Raw genomic sequence first — 21053 nt, 5'->3', positions numbered from 1 at the left:
CACTTGCACATGAGGGCTTTCCTTTGACAAATCCATAGCAGAGACATTTTCTTGGCCGTACCTCTCCTAACCTGAGCAGCTAGTTTGCAAACATTACGACTTGTCCCTCTCTTGAAAATGCACCACTGGCATGGATACCACTACCTGCTTTTGTAGAAACTACCACCAAATGATAGCAGTGCAAAACTGAAGTTTAAGCCGGTATGCTGAGAAACCAAAGCAAAGAGACTCAACCAACCAATGCTTTATTAAATTTTTTTATTCACACATTTCTTTAGGCAGAGTGTGGCCCTGGGGAACACAGGTAGAAAGTCAGGATAGTGTTTGTTCTCTCTCCTTACTAACAATCTCCATTTGTGCAGTTTGCTCCCCGGGGCAATTCTCTGGCAGTTCCAAGACAAGTGTTTGTTTCCAGTTCCAGCTGCCACAGCAAACAAGTTACCATCCTAATAAATTATTATTTTGGATTGAAGTTTGTTTGGCAATACACACTCCGGTTCATTACATGCTGATAGAGGAGCAAATTAGAGAGCATTTCCTCCACCCTACTTGCTGACTCAGTCAGGAGATAAACAACAGCAGGCTGATGAAGCTCGACTTGATTAGTTGTTAAGTTCTGCACTATCACTATTAATACCCCCAAGGCTGATGAGCTTTGTAACATCTGGGGCAAGTCATTTACCATGTGTGTATCCATAGACTGTGACAACTGGAATAAGAGGGCCTCAGGAAAATCCCACTGACAGTACCTAGCACATCTTAAAAATGAGGTATGCCATTTTTACAGGTACAAGACAGACCCTGCTGGGATATGGATGCCTTTCCCTTTATTTTGGGATAGCCATTGGCTGGGGTTAAAATTTCAGAAAGCCTTCTACAGGAAGGGGAAAAAACCTGCACTGCCAAAATGGCAACTCTAACACTGAGCTAAAATCTGCCCTGCAAGCAACAGGTTAGTCATCCTAGCTTTAGATAAGGAAGGACACTGTGTTTCTCTCTGCTTGCTTCATGTCAAGCCCTGAGCAGACTCTTCCAATGACCTTCCAGGTAACATCATAAAAACACCCCTGTATTTCCCACTTCCACCCTCCTCTAAATTTGCCTATTCACCCCTCTTCCACTTACTCTTAACCAAGATACAGTGCTTTAATTTTCTTACAGTCATAGTGTGGGAAAGCAGGCTAGTAAATCAACTCAGTGCAAAGGGCAAAGCTGGAAGTCAGAGACAGCAAACCACAAGCTCTTTCTACTAATTTCATTTCATGGTAAGATCATAAGTTTTAAATAAAAACCCACCACCAAATGCAAATTAGCACCTAAATAAAATCCCAGTCCCACCCGGCCTACTGAGTTTTCCTGCACTGTCAAGAGTCATGGCTGATATGTCAAAAAAAAAAACAAAAAACAAAAAAACAAAAAAAAAAAACAGACTCATGAGATCATACAAGCTACACCATTTTCCTTCTCTGTCCCCCTTGAATAAGTTATTTTCAGTTTCACAGTAAACATTTAATGCCAATGCACATCAACAAAGCTTAATTCGGTCATCCTCTACCATTCCCAGTAATATATGACACCACAAGTAGCCCCATTGAAAGGAGTGAGGGGGCAGAAGGCGGCCCTCAAACATGGAGAAGGATGAGCCAACACTCCCACACAAAAGCACAATAAAATTAGTTCATGCTGAAGCAGTTTGGCTCTATTGGAAGCCAGGAGGAACAATTCACACGTGGTAGGAAAACTCACTGTCCAAATGCAGTTTGACTTTGAAAAGTGAATTCAGTATTCATGAAAGTGGAATATTAGGCACTAGTTTAAATTCAGGTACAGTGCCAACAAGGATTACATAAAATTCTCTCACGGCTGTCACTGCACTTCAGTCTTTTCTCTAGCAACCACTATTATTCCAGTCCTAAATCCACCTGTCTAGCAGGTTTGTGACCTGAATGATGGTCCAGAAGGGACCTAATACCAGAACAGACTCTCACCTATGCTCCAACCATGATGTGAGCCCAGCGCCCACTGAGGTGAAAGGCTAATGCCTGATGACACCTATAATTAACAGCATCTTCGCTTCCTGAAGTGTACACACCCCCACCTTGAATAATACCAACTGCATTTTCAAAGTAATCTCCTCCACTTATACCTGTTAGACTGGCTACAGCAGCAGGTGCATCAGTGAGAACACCGAGTTACTTTTTATTTCTATTCTATCTTGCTACATTTCATTAGGGTCAACACCTGCAACAAAAAGGACACACTCCAATTGCCAGCCATGGCAGAGCCAAGAAAGATTCTTATTCCGTAAACTGGCAGATATAAACAAAGAAATAAACAAATTGTAGGAGGCCAGAACAAGGACAGAAATGGAGATCAGCTTGCTGCTCTTTGTATCATCTAAAGTACAGCATACAAAAGCATTCCCCAACCCTGGTATTTCTAGGAGGAAGCCTGAGGAAGATTAATCCTTCTTGTGTGTACCGTATTAACTACATACATCAAATTGATGCAAGGACAGTAGATGTCAGAGTGCACCAAAAAAATCCTTTTTTGCTTCTGGAGTCATGAATTTAAATAATGAGTTTATCAGAAATTATGAGTTTTGTAGCCTCAAGCTAATCTGTAACAGCTTGAAATCTCTGCTGGGAGATGACACAAGATCAACAAAAAGAACTTCAATTCAACACTGAGATGCATTGACAAATGTACAGGAAAACACGCATGACACTCCTCTATCATACCCTCTTATAGACAGGATCTATTTTTCATGAGCACCAAGTCTGCTGTAACAAAAAATGCCCCTCAGACCAACACAAGGTAGAATTCCAAGACAACCGCCAGAGTCAGTATGTCACAGATTGAATTATAAAGGGGCAGTTGGGAAAAGGGAGGAGGCCAATTGGAGTTGCTCACGCCTTAAGAGCTCCCCCAGAGAAGCAAATGTCTGGCCTTCTACAACTCAATCCCCCTGAGACTGCCACTGGGAGAGGCAGGGATTGAGCTCTTCAACAACACAGGCCTAGCAGCCAACACTTGCAAGAACCCTGTTCCTAGCTCATATTATACACTCTGCTCAGGCATTTATAGGGCCTACTGTGAGAAGAATGATCTGGCAAAGCCGAATCTCCTCTGAGAGTAGAATTTATTCTGCTTCTCAGTTATAATACAAAGATAATTTGGTTAATATGGACACAGAATCACGGGGCGGCCTGCTCTGCTCAGACTGCTATATTCCCTATGTACAGAAAGTAGTGATGGTCCATGTTCTTGGGGAACCTATATTAATTACCAAACATTGGATGGACCTTAGTGCCATAAAAAATCCTGTTGTCTCCTCACCTTCCCACTGCCTGGATGAATCTCCATTAACACTTCAATGATAACATTGAGGTATCACCACATATGAAGTAGACCCCACTTCCCAGCATCTTATTAATAAGAAGATAACTGAAGAGCAGACACTCGCTCTCTCATCCCACGGATGTTCACAGGCACATTCTACCCCACAAGGGGGCGGCTAAGGGGCACTAATTATTTGACTTACCTTTCCTCATTTTGTAAAGAGGCTGAAAAATGCCTAACAAGTTCACCCTGAATTATGTACAACCCTGAATTGGACTGACACCTCATAAGAGCATATTAAGAGCGGGTGACTGGGGAAAGAGAAAGGGGAGAGGACACCATGATTTTCCATCTGCAATGTTCTGTCTAGAACCAGCCCACATATTAATGTCTGAATTCCACGCTCTTTTTCATTAACACCACCAGTTGTATTTTCCCAGTGCAATGTCCACTGCCAGCAATGGACACACCATGACGGCAAAGCTGCCATTGTGGCTCCCAGACCATTCAAGGGCTCCCAAACTCTCCGCCTTCTCTCACTGCTGTCAGCCAAGAGAAAGACCTTCACCACCACCTTTTTCTCTGGCTCAGAAACTTTTCCATTCATTTCCAGTCCCTCCTGGGCAAAGCCACGTAGAACGATTGTGCTGTTTTTCTATTAATTTTTTTTAAAAAGGAGTTTCTTCTGTTTTCCATGACAGTTACAAATGGGAGAGCGTCATCCTGTCCTCCACCAGCACAATGTCTGGACCAAACTGGTCTGTGCACTGTTTCACTGTAGCCAGGATGCTCAGGAGCCGCTGGTCCACGGCCTCCAAGTGAGGGTCAGAGAGCACTGGTGAGATGGGGTCATGAGACATGGCAGTCTTTAAGGCAGACTTCAGCACTCCATTCTTCAGGTAATTCAGTCTGTTCCAGGTGGAGACCCGAATGCTGGAAAGATGAGAATACATCACACTAGTACACACAGGACTTCCAGTCTAATGTCCCACCAGCACTACCATACACTTGCCCCATATTGTGGAGTCTGGTTACAACACAGTTACACCTATATGGAGGGAGCAAATTATAACTGGCTCTCTTCCCCCTCCACTCTGTAGGATTGTCACCCAAAGTAAAGTGAAAGTCATTTAATATGCGATTGAAACTCCTGACAGCTGATAAGGAAGAGTGCAGCGAAAGCTGGTTTTAGGGACTCCTAGACCGAGCTGGAGAATGGAACCGAATGAGAGGTCCGGCTGCTAACCCAAAACAGTGTTTGAAGGGAGCTCGGCACTACTCCAGTCAGAACTTCAACCACCAGCAGGGATGAGAGAAGTCAGCTGACAAATCTTCCCTACCAAGTCAACATACATAGCAATGTTCTTCCTAGTTTGTCATTTAATCTTTGTTCACTATCACATTTGAACAATTTTCTGCTGGGGAATCCTCCCATCGAAGCTGCCCTGTTGGAGCAATTTGCCACAGCTGACGTCCTGAGCACCTCATCCTCAGCAAGTTTCAAGTGAGGGCAGTGTCACCAGGTTTCCCCGATCCCCAGTAGACGCTGTGAATTCTGCAGTCAAAACAGCTGAGACAGATTTTAGCACATTCACATTCTGTTTATTGGTATCCCTGTCTAGAGGCATCATGAGCTGTCCATGGACCACCTGGGCTGAGTGAGAATGGAGATAAGAGAGCTGCTGAATCGCCTGCAAGGACGGAAAGGGACCTGCCTCTGGAAATCTCTACTCTAGGATTTTGTTTGGTGGAACTCAAAGCAAAGGACATACTCCAAAAGAACCACACAAAACGAGGAGAAAACATTTAAAAATAATAACTAGGGAAAGCTAAGGATGTGTTTAATCATTTTTTAACTCACTGATGTTTATTTACTTCATGCTGCTTTTGAAATTTCAGTTTTATGCAGACTTTAGTTTGCTGCAGAAACCAGAGGTAGTACAAAAGAATGCAGGTCACATATGCTGTGGTATATAGAGGGCTGTACTTGCAGTCTGAGGTGCTGATCTTGCGTACCCTGCAAAGCTCCTAGTTCAGAGACTCCAAAGAATACGGACAATACATTGAACCCTCAAGGGGCAGCTCAAGGAACTCTCAAGAGTCCAGCCTATTTTCAAAAGTGAAGTAATTTTCTTTTCCCATCTGCACTGCCCTGATGTAGCACAGTCATGCAAACTACTGTACCGATTTCATTTTCTTGGGGCTTTTTTTTTTTTGCGAAGGAGAGCAGGGAGGTGGGGGTTAAGCATTCATGCAACATGCAGCCTATCTAGTAACTGGACATGAAGAGCAGAGCCTGTAAAAGCAAAGAAAGGCTCCCGCCACCACATAAGCATGGGGCCACAGAACCCCAAAATCAACATACTGCAGGGGACAAAAGAATGAAAAAAGAGGGTCTCAGGAACAAAATGAGGGACTTAGAGGAGGAACAGTGAAAAGAGAACCCCAGACAACACCCTCTGCTCCGAGTGGTCCCTGAATACCCTGAAGAACTCTGCCTAAATGCAGGCACAGACAAGGGACAAGAAAAAGGGTCTCACAGAGAAGCACCCTTCCCCCTATGCAGTACAATGAAGAGCAGTTTTGAAGGCTCAAGTTCTCCGTATAACCCAAAGCAAGAATCGCACATGTTACGACAGCACAAGCTTCCTCCACTTGCTCCCTTGCAACTGTACCTCAGCCCTCACAATGGCCATCAGCAGTAAGCTTATCCATGGCTTCTGTCAGTGAGAGTTGTAATGGGAATGTTCTAATAGTGATGCAAACAGGAACTGGCCAGAGACCAATTCATTTCACAGAAGCCACTGAACTGCTGCAGCTATCATTACTGACCAAAGGTAAATTTGAACCAGTGGCCTAAAAGTGAAAGACTCCATTTCCCATGATCGATCCTCTGAGTCATCCACGCTCTTTGCTTTGATTTACTATAATCAAAATGTGTTTATTTACTTCCTGAGTACTCTTACAGTGCATCAAACAGGAAAACAGAAGTGTTCTGGTCCTAACCCGCATGTTTCCAGGCTGTCGGTGGGATTCTCTGCTATGAATTTCAGTGTGCTGCTGATTTTGATTTGGCAGTTGCATACAAGTAACCACAATGGGTTCTCCGGGATTACTTACATGCAGCACTGATAAAGAGGAGCTAGGATGCTTCTCTCATCTAAGGAGGGGTTTCCAAAACTGAAAAACAAATTAGAAGCATGTGAGCCAGCAGAACACTCAGCAGATTCTGTAAGGATTCTGAAATCAATAACCAAACAATTCCATGGTTCAGCAACTCAAAATCAGTTAAGCTAAAACACTCAGAGTCCATGAGCAATTATACAACTCCCAACAGATTCTTTTAATATACCCAACCAGCAGCAGGTTCAGCTTTGATAGTACATTACTCTACCAAGACATCTCAAGGGACTTTAAAAACAACCTGTGAAGAAATTCGGTGATGTAGCCTGCATTGCTGAGCTAAGGAGGGAAACAGGTGGGACATATCAGGTTAGAGAGCGTGAAAGTATATCAGGTTAGACAGTGAGAGTAACAGCTCCCTGGCATACCTGGACAGGGAATGAATTGAGGAACAGCCACATGATGCTTGTAGACCTCCAAGATGCCCAACCTGGAGCTGAAGGCCAGGGATACAAAAAGCTGATCAATTCTAACCTGTTTAAACCCATAGTCACCTTTCAGCTGGATAACTGTCCAAAGAACTTCATAATATATTTTAGATACCAATTAAATATATGACAAATCAACTTGCACAGAAGTTATTTTTCAATCACTTACAAATTTAATTATTTCTTCACAAATATAACAGCATGACTGCTCCTTAAAAAGGAGCATTTATATGCAAAGTGTGGAGCTGTTTTATTCATCTGAGTTGCTTAGCATAAAAAGCCTTAAAACATCAACATATTTTTTTCACATTCAAGTAACTCAAAGATAGCTAAAAGGACTTTACTCAAACTGTCCAAAGAAATTCTCTTCTGGAGCTGAGATGTCCTTAGAGGAAATTGTTTCTAAAGCTTACAAATGTGAACACAGGTGGTTATAACAAAAGCCCTGACCTACTGGGTAGTAATGGTGATAGTCATGGGTAACTAATATGTAGCTCGCTCTTAAAACATTTTAAAAAGCCACCATTTTTGCTGACTCTGCCAAAAGCAATGCGAGAGCTGCAGTAATTAACTAACAGTCCTAAAGCGTAATACATTCCAGATGACATCATGGAAGGAGTCACTGAAGGGGCTGATGCATAAACAGCAATAAAACTTTATCCGAGTCATCTTTACTTCAGACAGATTAGTACTACTCACAATAAAAGAAAGAAGCCAGAAAACCCAATACTTAAAGGAAGGCCAAGAGTCACAAGAAAGAAATGGTGTTTTCAGGCCTTCGAAGGGTCTGTCTGGATGACAAAAAGGTGCTTTAAAATCAAGTTAGCTACCAATCACAGTAGCTCATGAGTAACTCAACACCAAGGCAAAGTCGTCACTAGGTTACGAAATATTTTTAACATGTATTATAGAATATGCTAAGATGACAGTGTAGCAAAATGATTGACCTGCTGGAGCTCCTCAATGGTGTGTGGAGTGGTGTGGCAGTTTTCTCCTTTGGTGGTCTCCATTCACCTTGAAGTCGTCCTGTGGCACCTCACAGACAAACAGATATTTTGGAGCATAAGCTTTTATGGGCAAAGCTGACGAAGAGGGTCTTCGCCCATGAAAGCTTATGCTCCAAAATATCTGCTACGCTATAAGGTGCCACAGGACTTGTCGTCGTTTGTGCAGATACAGACTAATCCAGCTGCCCCTCTGATACTTGTCTCCATTCACCTTGTAATTCAAGTATTCCAGCCGTGTCACCTTTGGCCTCACCAGAAAAAAAAACAGCATTGTCGCCCTATAGTTCCAGGCCCCACTACCAGCTAGCACTTAAAACGCACACACAAAAATATTTCAATCCTAGTGAAGAGAAACACAAATGTAGAGTTTAATGCCTTTACAACAGGAGGAAAGCTTAGGTTACATAACCCCAAAGAGAATTTTAAGTTTTACAACTGCCTGTGCTAAGCCTGTCTCTAAACTCTGTGAGATTCCCAGCCCAGACACACTTCTGCTAGCTCTCATGCGATCTAGCACACTAAAAATAGCAGCATAGCCAAGGTATCGGGGCAACAGAAGCATCAGCTATCCATACCAAATACATACGCATGGGATTCAGCTATTCTGTAGTTAGCACAGCTGGCTCCATACAACTGCTGCAGCAGACCAGGCCACCTCAGGTACACTACATTTTTTAGGACACTTGCACTCTCATCTGAGCTAGTATGTCTACAAGACCTAGGACTCTCACTCTTAGCTGAAAGTATAGATATAATGTAAGATGTACAGATGTTTCCAGCATTAACTTGATTTTAAAGCAAACACATTCTTTCATCATGTAGACAGACCCTAAAATGACAAACACCCTACTATTCAACAGCAACGTGTGACCTTAAAAGGCAGCTCTTCAACTGAAGATTGCATTAAAGACACAATGCTTCAGGCACATAACACTAGTGGAAATCAGTCACAAAAGTTTACACATTTCCATCACTGGAAAACATACCAGGAAAATCTAGGTAAAACACCAAAACCGTTTGAAATTTATGGTTGAAATACAGGTAGGGTAACACTGAAACTGACCTTTTGTGGGTTCTGCTTTACCCAGGATCTGCTTTATCCAGGACAGTAAAAAACACATATCTAGAACATATGAATATCCATACCAGGTCACACTAATGATCCAACTAACCCAGTATTCAGACTTCTGATGGTGCCCAATGCCAGATGTTTCAGAAGAACAGGATAATTCTCAGGTGATCTATCCCCTGATGTCCACTGCTTTCCACATCACCAAGTGACCAACAGCACAAATATGCTGCCTACCTTTTGGCATTGTCCAGAAGGATGAGCATACTGGCCCCTTCATCATCCTGGAAGCTCTCATAGTGATGGCGGTCAGCATTCCCAATCAAATAATCAAAGATGGCGGTGTCGATGATATCAAGGAGGCGGGGGCCTGAGTCATAAGGTGAGGTCTTCTTAACTGCATCACAGTAGCTCTCGTCATACTCCCACCTGCAGGCAGACAAGGGGAGTCAACCAAGATGACAAACTATTGTAGCCACCAGGTGCCACTAGCGACAGCTGAGCACTCTGCAACAGATTTAGAAGAAACATATCAGCTGACCTTTCAAGTTTTGCTTACAGTTGTCTTTTTACTTATCAAATAGTGTGGTATTTAAAGAGTGGGTTTTTTTAGCATAATGGCCATGTCTACACTATGAAAAAAGTGTCTTAATGTGTTTTAGTTACTACAATATCTAATGTTACAATCTTGCTATAAGCAAGGCAAGTTCTTGTTTCAAAGATATTTTTCACATATTAAACATACACCTTTTTCCCAGTGAAAACAAGGTCAGAGCTTTCTCACTCATGGCCCATTATCTAGCAGTAAGGTTCCAGTGATGAATTCCGAAGACAAGAGATGGCAAGACTGAACATCACCTGCCTCTCCGATGACTGTACCATCGACCACCAAGCTCCTCGAGTAGATTGTCTCTATTTATTATCCTCCATCTATGCCAAGATCTCTTACCAGTAATACCTGTCTGGCCAAGCCTAAAGGCCTTCTGCATCTACTCTTTCTCCTTTACAGCAGAGAAGGAAATGTCAAGGTTAGAGTTATTATGCCTTCTCTCTTTAAGGATTTAAGATTTGCTCAGGGAGCAGCAGTATTCCGATATGCTCTGAAAGGACTACACATGCAAGTTTATGTGTAGTAAGTTTAATAAAACTCCAGTTTTAAAATGGTTCCTGGTCTGATATGGAACACATTCCACACAGTGAGCCTCCTTTAGCCTCTGAAAGCCTCACCTGCATGCACTTCCATGTTATAAATTGTCTGTCTGGTCCTTCAGAGATTTGTTTGGAAGCACCCCATCTTCTCCTCCCCAGGTGAGCCTCTGAGGCAGAGCCCTGCACGAGATTTATTTTTTAACTCCACCCCTGCTAGCAGGGTATTCTGCAGGACCCAAGGGATCCCACTCTCATTGCAGAGCACTACACTAGCCCACACAGGGCTCTTTGCCTCCTTTCCTTTCTATAAACTCATTCTCCATGCCTGGGGTCTTCAAACTCTTTCACTTTGCAGACCACTCTACAGAATCCTCTCTTATGGCACAGCTCCATTCCTAATACCCAATGCCACAGAGCTTACTTCCCAAGGTACTTCAATCTTTGGCTCACCAGGAAGGGCTCTATGGTTAACAATACAAGAACAGTTGCCCACCCAACAGTTTCATGCTGATTTCACAAGAAAATTTACCTACAGCGTCTTTGTGCAACAGTACAGTAAACTCTTCCATATCCGGCAGCCCTGGAACCAGGAGGTTGCTGGATATGAAAATATTACAGATAATAGAGAGGGATCTCTTCGCCACCCAGTTCTCCAACAGTGGGGCCACACTACAGCACTTCCCTGTCTGAAGCCCTCAGCAGCCTGGTCCCTAGAATGCCACCTCCACTCACACAGCACCACTCCACACTGTCTGCTGGCATTCAGCAGCTCACGCTGTGGCCCCTGCTGCTGTGCAGGAGGAGGGAGAGCTGGCTCCCCATGTCTCATCAGAAGTTTTGGTTCAAGTTCCTTTGGATCTGTGATTGTTACAGAGCCCAAGTCACAGCTAAGTGGTGCAAAGATATGTACACTCTCAACTGCTGCAGTATGCTTATGAGTTTTTATACCTGGCCAGTTTGCCTTCACGGTAAGTCCTTCCCCAAGGATGCCGGTGCTTCTGCAGAGGCCAGACATCCGGCAGCCAAAGCGTGACTGACCCTTCCATGGTGTCTCCATCAGCACAAGCCGGTTCTGTTTCTCGACAATAGTAGCACTTCCCATAGAAACAGGTACTGTTACCTTCAAAACCAAACAAACATATCACAAGAACAGCAACAAAATCTGTGGAAGCCCACACAAGAGAGGAGCACTCTGTACGACTTTTAGAGAGATTTCCACAAAGGAGTCCTTTCAACAGTTTACTTCACTTGGTCTTCCTCTTCATTCCCTCAAGGGAAACCAAAACTTCTCTTTTGTAAAGAAGTTCCAAATGGAGAGAGACCTAACATGAAATCACTCATCTTTGACAAGATGAAAAAGCTCTCTTTAAAAGGATCCACTTAATAGGCAAGGGAAAACACACACACTGAACACACAAACACAAAACACTTCATTAGAAGTACATTATTGAGTTTGCAAAGACAAGCACTCAGACATTAAAAAATTTAAAAATTGTCTGTGCTCACTTGCTCGGGTATCTAATGGACTTGGGCACTGGTGCATCTCAGTCCCTCCTAGTCTCTGTCTGTACCACATAGTAGACTGATTTAACTTCAGTTTTTGAGTTTATCACAAGGGGGATGATCACCTGTGATATACAGGAGGCCAGGCTATACAAAGTGTTTTCTTCTGTCTACCCTTTAACTCTGTGACTTTGACATTGAACAATGAAGAGAAAACAAAATACTCAATTAGGTGCTCATTAAGTTAGCACCAACATCCAAGTGCAGTGAATTAGAGAGGTCTAGTGGAAATACTGGCATGTGATCACATAGTTAAAGACTATCATATTGTATATGCACAAAGGGGTCAAATTAAGGTTACACAGGCAATCTTTATTCTGGCATTTCCTAACTTCTGAGTGCTTAACATAATTAAAATTTCAAAATTTTTGAAGTCAAGTTTTTAATCTAATTTCCTATATTTAAAAAAAAGCAAGCTGAAAGAAAAAAGAATTCCACCTCAATGACATCTATATGGGTCCTCTGCAGGATTGGATCCTTTAAGTTTCTGGCAAAAATGTTTGCTATTTAGCAAATAGAGTAACTGACAGCAACAGTAGATCATAATCCTCTACGTGGACTAGTTCTGAGCAGGGCAATAGATGGAACACTTTGCCAGTGGCTTTCTGGCAACAGAGAGATTAGGAGACTGCTTTTCTCCCAGCCTCCAGTCATCGTACCACCTTGTTACCTGTCCTCTACCCCAGGTCCTTGTATCCCATCAACATTACTACTAAAAACTAGATATGTGGAACTGTTCTGCGACACCTAGTGGTAAACATCTTTTCTCTTTGTTATAATCCTGTTGCTATGCCTTGTGCTACACAAATATCATCCATAGCCATTTGGTATATTCGGAAGCCAGATGTCTATTCAGTTTACTCAGAGTACAATAGGATTCCATTTTTAATAATCAGAGCTGCTATTAAATTATTCTGACGACTTCTGTTATTAACAAGGGAGAAAATACTTATTAAAATAAATATTGCAAAAGAGCAAAAAAATTACAGGTAAAACCAAGTAATTTTTGTAGGAAAACAATCCCCCCTTTTCCCACCAAACAAGGTTATATTAATATTATATCCTTCCAAAGGTTGGAAGCAGCTTATCAGGTTCCTGCACAGTATTTAACTGTTCTACAACTAGGCTAGTTTCCCACTGCTCTTTTCTGTTTGTTTTCAGTGAGATGCACAATCCCTAGAACCCACTTACCCAGTGTCAGGAACGTACTCAGCAGTTGCTCTGTTGCAACAGGTTTGATCTCTGTACGTAGATTCACAAACCTGCCAACCACTAGTGGAGCTCGCCGGAAACCCAGAATTCTGGTTATGGGGGAAAGAAGGGTGACGAAGTATTAGACTTTGTAACAGGAGTAGCAGTTTCAAATCTAAAAACTACATCCGATCTCTACGCCACTGAGCAAAATCAAATATGGCTGTGTCACAGCAGGACATAAGCTTGGAACCAGATTGGAAATTAACCCCTCACCATTTGTACCTCCTATCTTCTGACAAGGCAGTCAGTAGACTTTCCTTTGGCTAAGCATTTACAGCCCATCAGCAACACCCCTTTATTGGCTTGAGTGGTCAATACAGAGCAACCTGAAATGCACCTTTTTTTTCCAAGGGCCAAATACGGTGTCTTTACAGACATTTCCTGGGCTGAGGAGATCTCAAATAATAAAATATACTCTTTCCTTGTAGCGGCATGAAGCAAAAAGACCAAAGGGCCTTAGGCTGGGCACATGGAAAGATAATTCATCATAATCCCTAGAAACCACCTGATAAACTCTATTGCAATTTAAGCTTCAATTCAATTAAACTTGAGCTGGTGCGAGAAACCTGGGTGTCTCTGGCAAACACAAAGACATTTAAAAGCACATGAAGGCGAGAAAGATAATTTAGCAGACAGTGAAGAACTTGTGCTTAAGTTCTGTTCCTGTGTCTGTCTGGTTTATGATGTGACCACAGGCGAGATGCCTGTTTAGAGTGAGATTTTAGAGTTATCTGGGAGCACAAGTATTAATCCAGTTTATACTCCTAACTCACTTGAAAGCCCTACCCTTAACCTTTGTGCCTTAATTGTCTCCTCTGTAAAATGGAAATACTTCTCTCAGAGGTATGACAAAGATTAGTTCTATAATATTTGGAACTGCTTTCAGCACCTCAGAAAGTCCCAAAGAAGTTCAAAATAATATTCAAAATAGGCAAAGAAGAACGTTCATCTTAACAAATTATACCAGAGGGATACAGCATACCAAAAGAGTCAACAGAATTGGATGTCTGCAATTATCGAACTTGTATGAACAAATGTGATGGCTATATATAAAGAGAAATAAAACTATTTAAGAGAAACAACCCTTGAAGCGTCAGCAGAGTTAAATATTAGCACCCAGTTTTGATGAACGGGGAAGGTGTCAGTTCACTCCTCACTGAACCAAGGCTTAGGTATAAGGCAGCACTACATGGAGTAATAGCCAAGAGGTCACCTTTGCAAACATGATGGCAAGAAACAAACGTCTTAAAAATAAAGCTTGTAATTTGTGTGATTTGAACCTGCTGTGGACGCCAGAAAATAATAAAACAACTGGTCCAGATCCTACACAGGTGTCAAACTCACGTTCTACAGAGACCCCTCCCACAGAGCTAGGAGCAACAATTTTGGGCTTTGAAAGAACACCCATCAGACTTTCTTAACTGAAGCTAGACAGATGTCATGCAAGGCCTGAAGAGGAACCTAAAGTATGAGGAAAATTAGCTCCAAAATCAAATCTCTGACTGGACAGCCCCAGAGAAAAAAAGGACCCAATGGCACTCGTACGATATCCCCTATAGAAACCGAAACTTTATTCTATTTAATCCAATATAATCCTACTGTCAAAAAGTAGGAAAAAGTGTGACTGAGTAAAGATACTGCTGTGTCCAATGCAGGAAAGCAGACCCCTCTCAGCAAACATGGCAGATGGGGGCGGGGGGAGGCATGAAGTTCAGAGGAAAAATACCCTGAATATAGATTACTTCTTTTCAACTTGTCCCAGGAATAGGAGGAGCACAGCAACTGTCATGCCAGATCAGATTCATGGCTCAAACTCCAACGTTTCCCAATTTTATTTGGCCATGGAACCCTTTTAAACGCAAAAGAATTTTGCAAAAACCCGTTCCCAGGCTCTACCTTCCTGGCCCCCAAATCTGCCCCCCCATCCCCAGGTTTAACCTCTCACAGCCCCAAACCTGCTGCACCCATCCCCAGGCTTAACCCTTCATAGCCTCAAATCTACCCCGCCATTCCCAGAATTAACTCACCTCAGCCCCAAACCAGCCCCCGGGACTAACCCAGCCGTGGTGCTGGCTGGGAAGCCTATGCTGGGTGGCCACATGTGCCCAGCAGAAGGAAGGCTGGTGTGGCAGTGTTCCACTGATGGGGGTGAGCTGAGTCACACTCACCAGTAGGGTGTGGTCAGTCGGGTAGCAAGGCGAGAGCGGGGCTCTCTGCAGCAATCTGCACTGCCGCAGCCGAGATAACAGAACTAAATTCAGTTGGTTTAATGGATGGATCCCTCCCACCCATTAAATCAATTAAATTTAGTTCCACTGTTTCAGCAGTGGCAGGGCAGAGAGTGACAGAGGAGTCAGCTATCGTAATGGAATTTTCTCACAGAACCCTTATTTTCACTTTGGAGAACCCCATTTGGGAAACATTGCTATGTCCTGTCTCCAACAGAGTCCAGCATCAGGCAAATCAGAGACAGGTACAAGAAAACACCAAGTTCTTGACAATTCACAATTGGCTTAACATCTCTTCTATTAACGATACTCTAGTATTAACAACTCTAGATATTCTGGGAGAGGGGTGGAGGAAGGAGAGTGTGTGTGTCCACATCTTTCCAAATCTTGTTCAGTTTTTGTCCGCAATTATACTGCCTGGCAACAAATTCGACAACTGATCTTACGTGTTTTATGAAAATAGATTTCCTTTTATCAGTTTTGAATTTGCCCCCTTTCAATTTCATTTAGTCTCCCTTTGTTTTTATATTGTGGTACAGGAGACCAGAATCTTCTAGTCTTTCTCTAGACCATTCGTTATTTTGTACACTTCTGTCCCTCTCTTATTTACTACTTCCTTTCTAAAGTAAGGAATTCCATTATTTTCACTTTTTTCCTTCATGTGAGACTTTTTTCCCCATTTCCCTAAATGATCTTTTATACCCTTTTCTAACCCATCTTTTAACTGTGTAATAACCTTTTTGAAATGGAGTGACCAATACTGCAGGCAGTATTTTAAACAAAAACTGCACCACTGAGTCATATAATGAAATTATAGTATTCTCCATAGTGTTTTGCAATCTTTTTGTATCATAACTTTGTTCTGCAGCTGCACATTGGGTTGCCCACAATGATTCCATTGATTTCAGACCCTTCTAAAGCGTACAAGAAGTTAAACCCACTCCCACACCAGTGTGAATTACTCTACATTTACCATCATTATACTTTGTCATCGTGTTGCCCATTCACCAACCCTGGTTAGATCCCTCTGATGTGCTTCACAGTCCTCTGTGGACTAGACTAACCTACACAGCACTATATCATATCAAAGAATTGCTTTCTCACTGCTTACACCCTTTAATATATTTGTCAATGATCTAGAAAACACAAGACTTAATACAGAACTTTTAGGCGCCCGCTATTCTTCTCTTGCCAAAATGAAAATTAACTATTTATTCTCACTGTCTCATGGTCAGTTTTTGATCTGCTTTACTCCCTCAACCCATGAATACTTAGATTCTTTTGCAGTCTCTGGGGAGGCACCTAATTAAAACACAAAGTCTATGGGAACTCTGCCCTTCTGGATCTCATTTACTTTCTTGGCATGTGCAAAGCGTTCTAATAAATTAGAGTGGTACTACTTGCTTTTGCAGGAACCTTGCTCATTGGACTATCACGTCATGACATTTTAAAACATCCTTTGTTCTACTCAATGAGCTGGTTGGAAATCGATGTCTCAAGCACTCTTCGCTGAAGTGAACTGGTGCAACACAACAAAACAAGGGAATAATTTATTAGTTAACCCAACAGTTCCATACCTGTCCAAGTGAAAGGCTGCCACCTCTGCATTGTGTCTGTCATATCCAGCATATGGCTCTCCTTCTACTACATAGTCTCTGGCATATCTGTAATTGCAATGAATGATGGAAGACAGACAATGATTTATGGGGGATTCTCCTCAGCTATGAGCCACTTGAGCAAGAATCATACTGAAGTGAAACCGGCTCTGGATCCCTCCAAAATGATTTCTTGTGGGAGAGGAGAATGAGTTTAGTGAAATTAAAGAGAGTAAATATTAGTGGAAAGGTATATAATGAGAACAGGCAGTAACACAGTGATCTGGATCACCTGGTAAGCTGGGACCAGTCAAACAAAACGAGTCTTAATACAACCAAAATATCTGGTCATACACTCCAGAGCATAGAATACAGGCCACACCTATAGAGTCAGAGATAGCATCCCAGAAAGAAAACAATGACTATACTAGCAGCTGCTAGGAGAGCTTCAGGGCGCCAGCAAATGCTCCAGTCAACGCTGTGAATGTAGCTCAGGCCAGCTGCTGCTCCAGCCACACCAGGCCTGCTGCCACATCCTGCCAAGCTGCAGCTGCTCCCACTGCCCATGGGATCCCTGCTGGGGCATTTCCCAGAGCCTGAGCATCTGGCTGCGGAGCCAACTGACCAGCTGACCTCAGGGCTGCTGCAGAACTCAGAGGTTACAGGACGTCAGGGAACATGTGACATCCATGACAAACACAGAGCCCTACGTATGACCCTCTGGTCCAGTGTAATCCTTTCTTCAGAACAATGACTGGCAATCAAGGCTAGTGAGTGGGCCACATGAGCTGGCCATGTGAGCCATCCTTCAGTCTTGTGGCTCATTGAGATGAAACTGATCACGTGTACTACCCATGAGCCCAGGAATAAGATTAAATACGTTGCACTTGATCCTCCTCCTTTATCATGCCTTTTTCAACACAAACTGAGCCATTATTAGGGGCAAATTAAATTGCTGGTAAAGGTCACAAAGAAGCTGAGCAAGAACCTGGCTCTCACAATGTTGTGTGAATCAGCATGCACATCACATTGCCCTTGTGTGTGTCCCTTCTCATTTTGCAAGGTGACTGGGTCCCCGTCTCCGCTCCTCCTCCTCCCTCTCAGAGCTTGAATGCCACAAATCTGCTGATTCACCACATTCAGACCGTTTCAGCATAGTGCACCCCCATGACGTTGCTCCGACCCTGGTGTGAAAACGGCCATTAAAGAAATGGTAGTGAAAATTCCAGTAGTCTATCTTTTCCCCAAGGAAAATTAGTTAGAAAGCATTACAGGCATACAGAAGTCACATAATAAGCTCAAGGGTGGAATGAGAAAATGTTCAATCAAGGGAGAAATATAATTTCCCAACTGATAAATGCAAGAAATAATGTAAAACAACATTCCCCTGGAAGCACTATAGGCTGCTAAGCCTAGTTTGAAGATGAGCATCGATTTCCATTTCCTGCATCCTACCCCCCAATGTTTCACGCTCCCATAAGGTGCTCAGACCATGAAAACTCGCCTCTGACTGTGGAACAGCACCCTACAATATGGACATATCAGGTACCAGTCACCCGGCCTGCAGACACTGGCCAGAAGCCGGTATTCAGCAATGCAAGATTCAGCCAACCTTGCTGACTCTGCTTCTGACCTAGAGAGAGGTTGGGGCTGGAGGTTAACAATAACCATATCAGGTTCAGCTTGCAGCTAAGCTAAATATTATCAGATCAACAGCATGGCTCCATTCTACCTTCTGAATACCAGACTGCATCATGTGCAGTATGGACGTATGAGTTTATAACTCAACAGGAAGGAAAAAACCCAAACAGGCTGTTTTATCCAGTTAGTGATGGGAATAATTACCTTTTAGGTTTGAAGACCACTTTCTGTCCCCCTTCAAGTATTAGCAAAGCTTTCAGCTGTGTCCCTTTGTAGCCCACATCAGCTTTTATAATTTTCTTGGTAGCCATGGCATGCATCACAGCCCCTAGCTCTGGCGTCTCCTCAGGATACACTTCGCGTGGTACCACCCACTGGGCAGCAATCTCCCAGGGGGACTGCAGCGTATGATCGAGTCGGGGGTCTAGCTCCACACGCAGACTTGCCATCATGCGGTGAAAGGCGCGCTGATCCTCCCGGTTAGCAGCTGAGGTGTCCAAGTTGTCAATGAGGAAAACTTTTGTAAAAATGAAGATGACAAGGAGGATGGCCAGAAGCACCACACGCTGCTTTAACTTCATGGTGCCCTTCAACCCTTCTCTGACCCTCTCTTCCAAGGGATACAGGAAGTCTCAAAGATCAGGGTGAGGAGGGGGATGTTAACGCATTTCATTCATTACTTTCACACCTATGGCTCTATCGTCATTCAAGCATCTTCTGGTACCCCTACAAATTAATAATAATAAACAATTACTTCAGAGGTACCTATTCTCCAGTACCAGCAACTCAAAATCTAATCTACTAAGCTAGTTAAGCATGTTAAAGAGTTGCCGGTCTTACATCACAGTCTGAAAACTTTCCTGCACATTTTTGTGGTTTCATAATCTCATTTTTCTCTAATGTAAACACTCTCCCCTGTTGAGGCGTGAAGGCCCCACGCAAACAAGGGGAATGGACTAATACTGTTAAACCAAAGAGATATATGGCTGCCAAATGCAGGAAAGAATTCTCATTGTGCTTAAAATAATTTCAGTTGTTACTGGGTAACTATGATAGGCAAAACATTTTGAAAGAATTAGGATTTAAATTGATGGCATCACATTTAAAATCCTAATTCTTTCAAAACGCTTTGCCTACCATTAAAAAAAAAACACGAGAAGTTCTCTGTCACCTTATATACGACTGCCAAATGCACCCCTTGAAAACTTTGCCCGTGAAAGTCTATAAAGTACCACAGGACTTCTCGTTGTTTTTGCAGATACAGACTTTATAGACTTCCATGGGCAAAGCTTTCGTGGGATGCATGTTTTTACCCACTAAAGCATATGCTCCAATATATCTGTTACTCTATAAGGTGACAGAGAACTTCTCGGTTTTTTTGTTTAAAAGATGTAGTCTCTATAATAGCCCCAAGTTTTCTGTATTGCCCCAAGAAAATCAGAAGTGTAACATTATTCCAGTGTATTAAATCCATCTTTCGTAAACAGTTGCAGAAGTGATACCCGAAAACACCTCCAGAACAAACAAACAAAGGAGACATAAACAACAGACAATCGACAGCCTCACAGACACAAGGAAAGAAAAAAATATCACCGTGTTCTGAAACCTCATCCACAAGCAATTGTGGCACATCTGTGTCTTCATTTTGAAGACAGATGCAAGACATTTCCCTGTTCAATGAGTTCCTGCTGATAAATCGCTATTACTTACAGCCCATCTAATGAGCAGTTAATCAAATCTAGTTAAATTAAGTCAAGAAAAGAATATTCCTACATTATTAATTAAAAATAACCAGAATGCAAATGAAAACTGACACTACATCACCATCTCTGTGGGACACTCCCGTAGCTGGTAGAGACCAGGAAATGTAAACTATTTTGTTCAAAAGGGCCACAAATGACCCTGAAGCTGACTAGCAACAAATGGATGAGGCAGCAGTGCACTTGCTCAATTATTTTATCTTTAATTTACCTTCTGCTACACAGGGACAGCCTAAGTGCATCCACAGGCCAAATGCAGAGCACAGTGACCCTCATCTTCAGCATGCAAGTTGTAGCCTGATTGTTCAGATCAAGATAGACTAACTATATATGAGGACCAGTATGTGTTTGCAGGCCTGAGTTAAAGAAATTAGAGTAGCTGCAAATATACAATATATACTTGATCATTAGCCCATTCACTTATAAGCTGATTCCCCACCACGAAGATGAATACTCAAAAACGGCAAACTGCTCTGACTCATTCATAAACTGACCCTACATGCCAGGGGTTGGCAAACTTCATATCCTAACCCATCAGGGAAAGCCACTGGCATGCTGGGACATTCTGTTTATCTGAAACATTAGCATTCTTGGAGCCTTGCAGCTACCAGTCTCTGCAATTGACTGTTCCTGGCCAATGGGAGCAGCTGTCTGGGAACAGCAACCTGGACTTAAGGGGATCTGTGCCTGGTGATACTCCAGGTACACAAAATGCCAATAGCTTACCCTGACAGACTAGGAGTCAACGTTTACCGACCTGCTCATAAGCAGACCCTCATTCTTTATTTCATTTTTTTTTTAAACCAAAAAAGACTTGGCTTATAAAACAGTACT

The 21053-nt window shown here is 42.7% G+C and overlaps 1 protein-coding gene across 6 annotated transcripts in view; it reads right to left on the bottom strand.

Moving 5' to 3' along the window:
- Positions 1-241: 241 nt before the first annotated feature.
- The window catches only part of FAM20B (FAM20B glycosaminoglycan xylosylkinase), a 28265-nt gene continuing 7453 nt past the window's right edge, over positions 242-21053 (bottom strand). For 5 of the 6 annotated variants that reach the window (XM_075002990.1, XM_075002992.1, XM_075002991.1 and 2 more), the window contains 7 exons: positions 18664-19185; positions 16801-16887; positions 12933-13042; positions 11127-11298; positions 9267-9458; positions 6463-6522; positions 242-4275 (listed from right to left, as the gene is read on the bottom strand). In XM_075002990.1, coding sequence (XP_074859091.1) covers positions 4044-4275; positions 6463-6522; positions 9267-9458; positions 11127-11298; positions 12933-13042; positions 16801-16887; positions 18664-19040 — 1230 coding nt within the window. In that variant the 5' untranslated portion in view covers positions 19041-19185 and the 3' untranslated portion in view covers positions 242-4043. The remainder of the gene's footprint in view (positions 4276-6462; positions 6523-9266; positions 9459-11126; positions 11299-12932; positions 13043-16800; positions 16888-18663; positions 19186-21053) is intronic. The other variant, XM_075002995.1, reaches the window with a different exon arrangement.

The sequence above is a fragment of the Carettochelys insculpta genome, chromosome 9 (assembly GCF_033958435.1).
Source record: "Carettochelys insculpta isolate YL-2023 chromosome 9, ASM3395843v1, whole genome shotgun sequence".
NCBI classification, from domain to species: Eukaryota; Metazoa; Chordata; order Testudines; family Carettochelyidae; genus Carettochelys; species Carettochelys insculpta.
The sequence above is the reverse complement of the archived record's forward strand: the minus strand, read 5'-3'. Positions and strand labels throughout refer to the sequence as shown.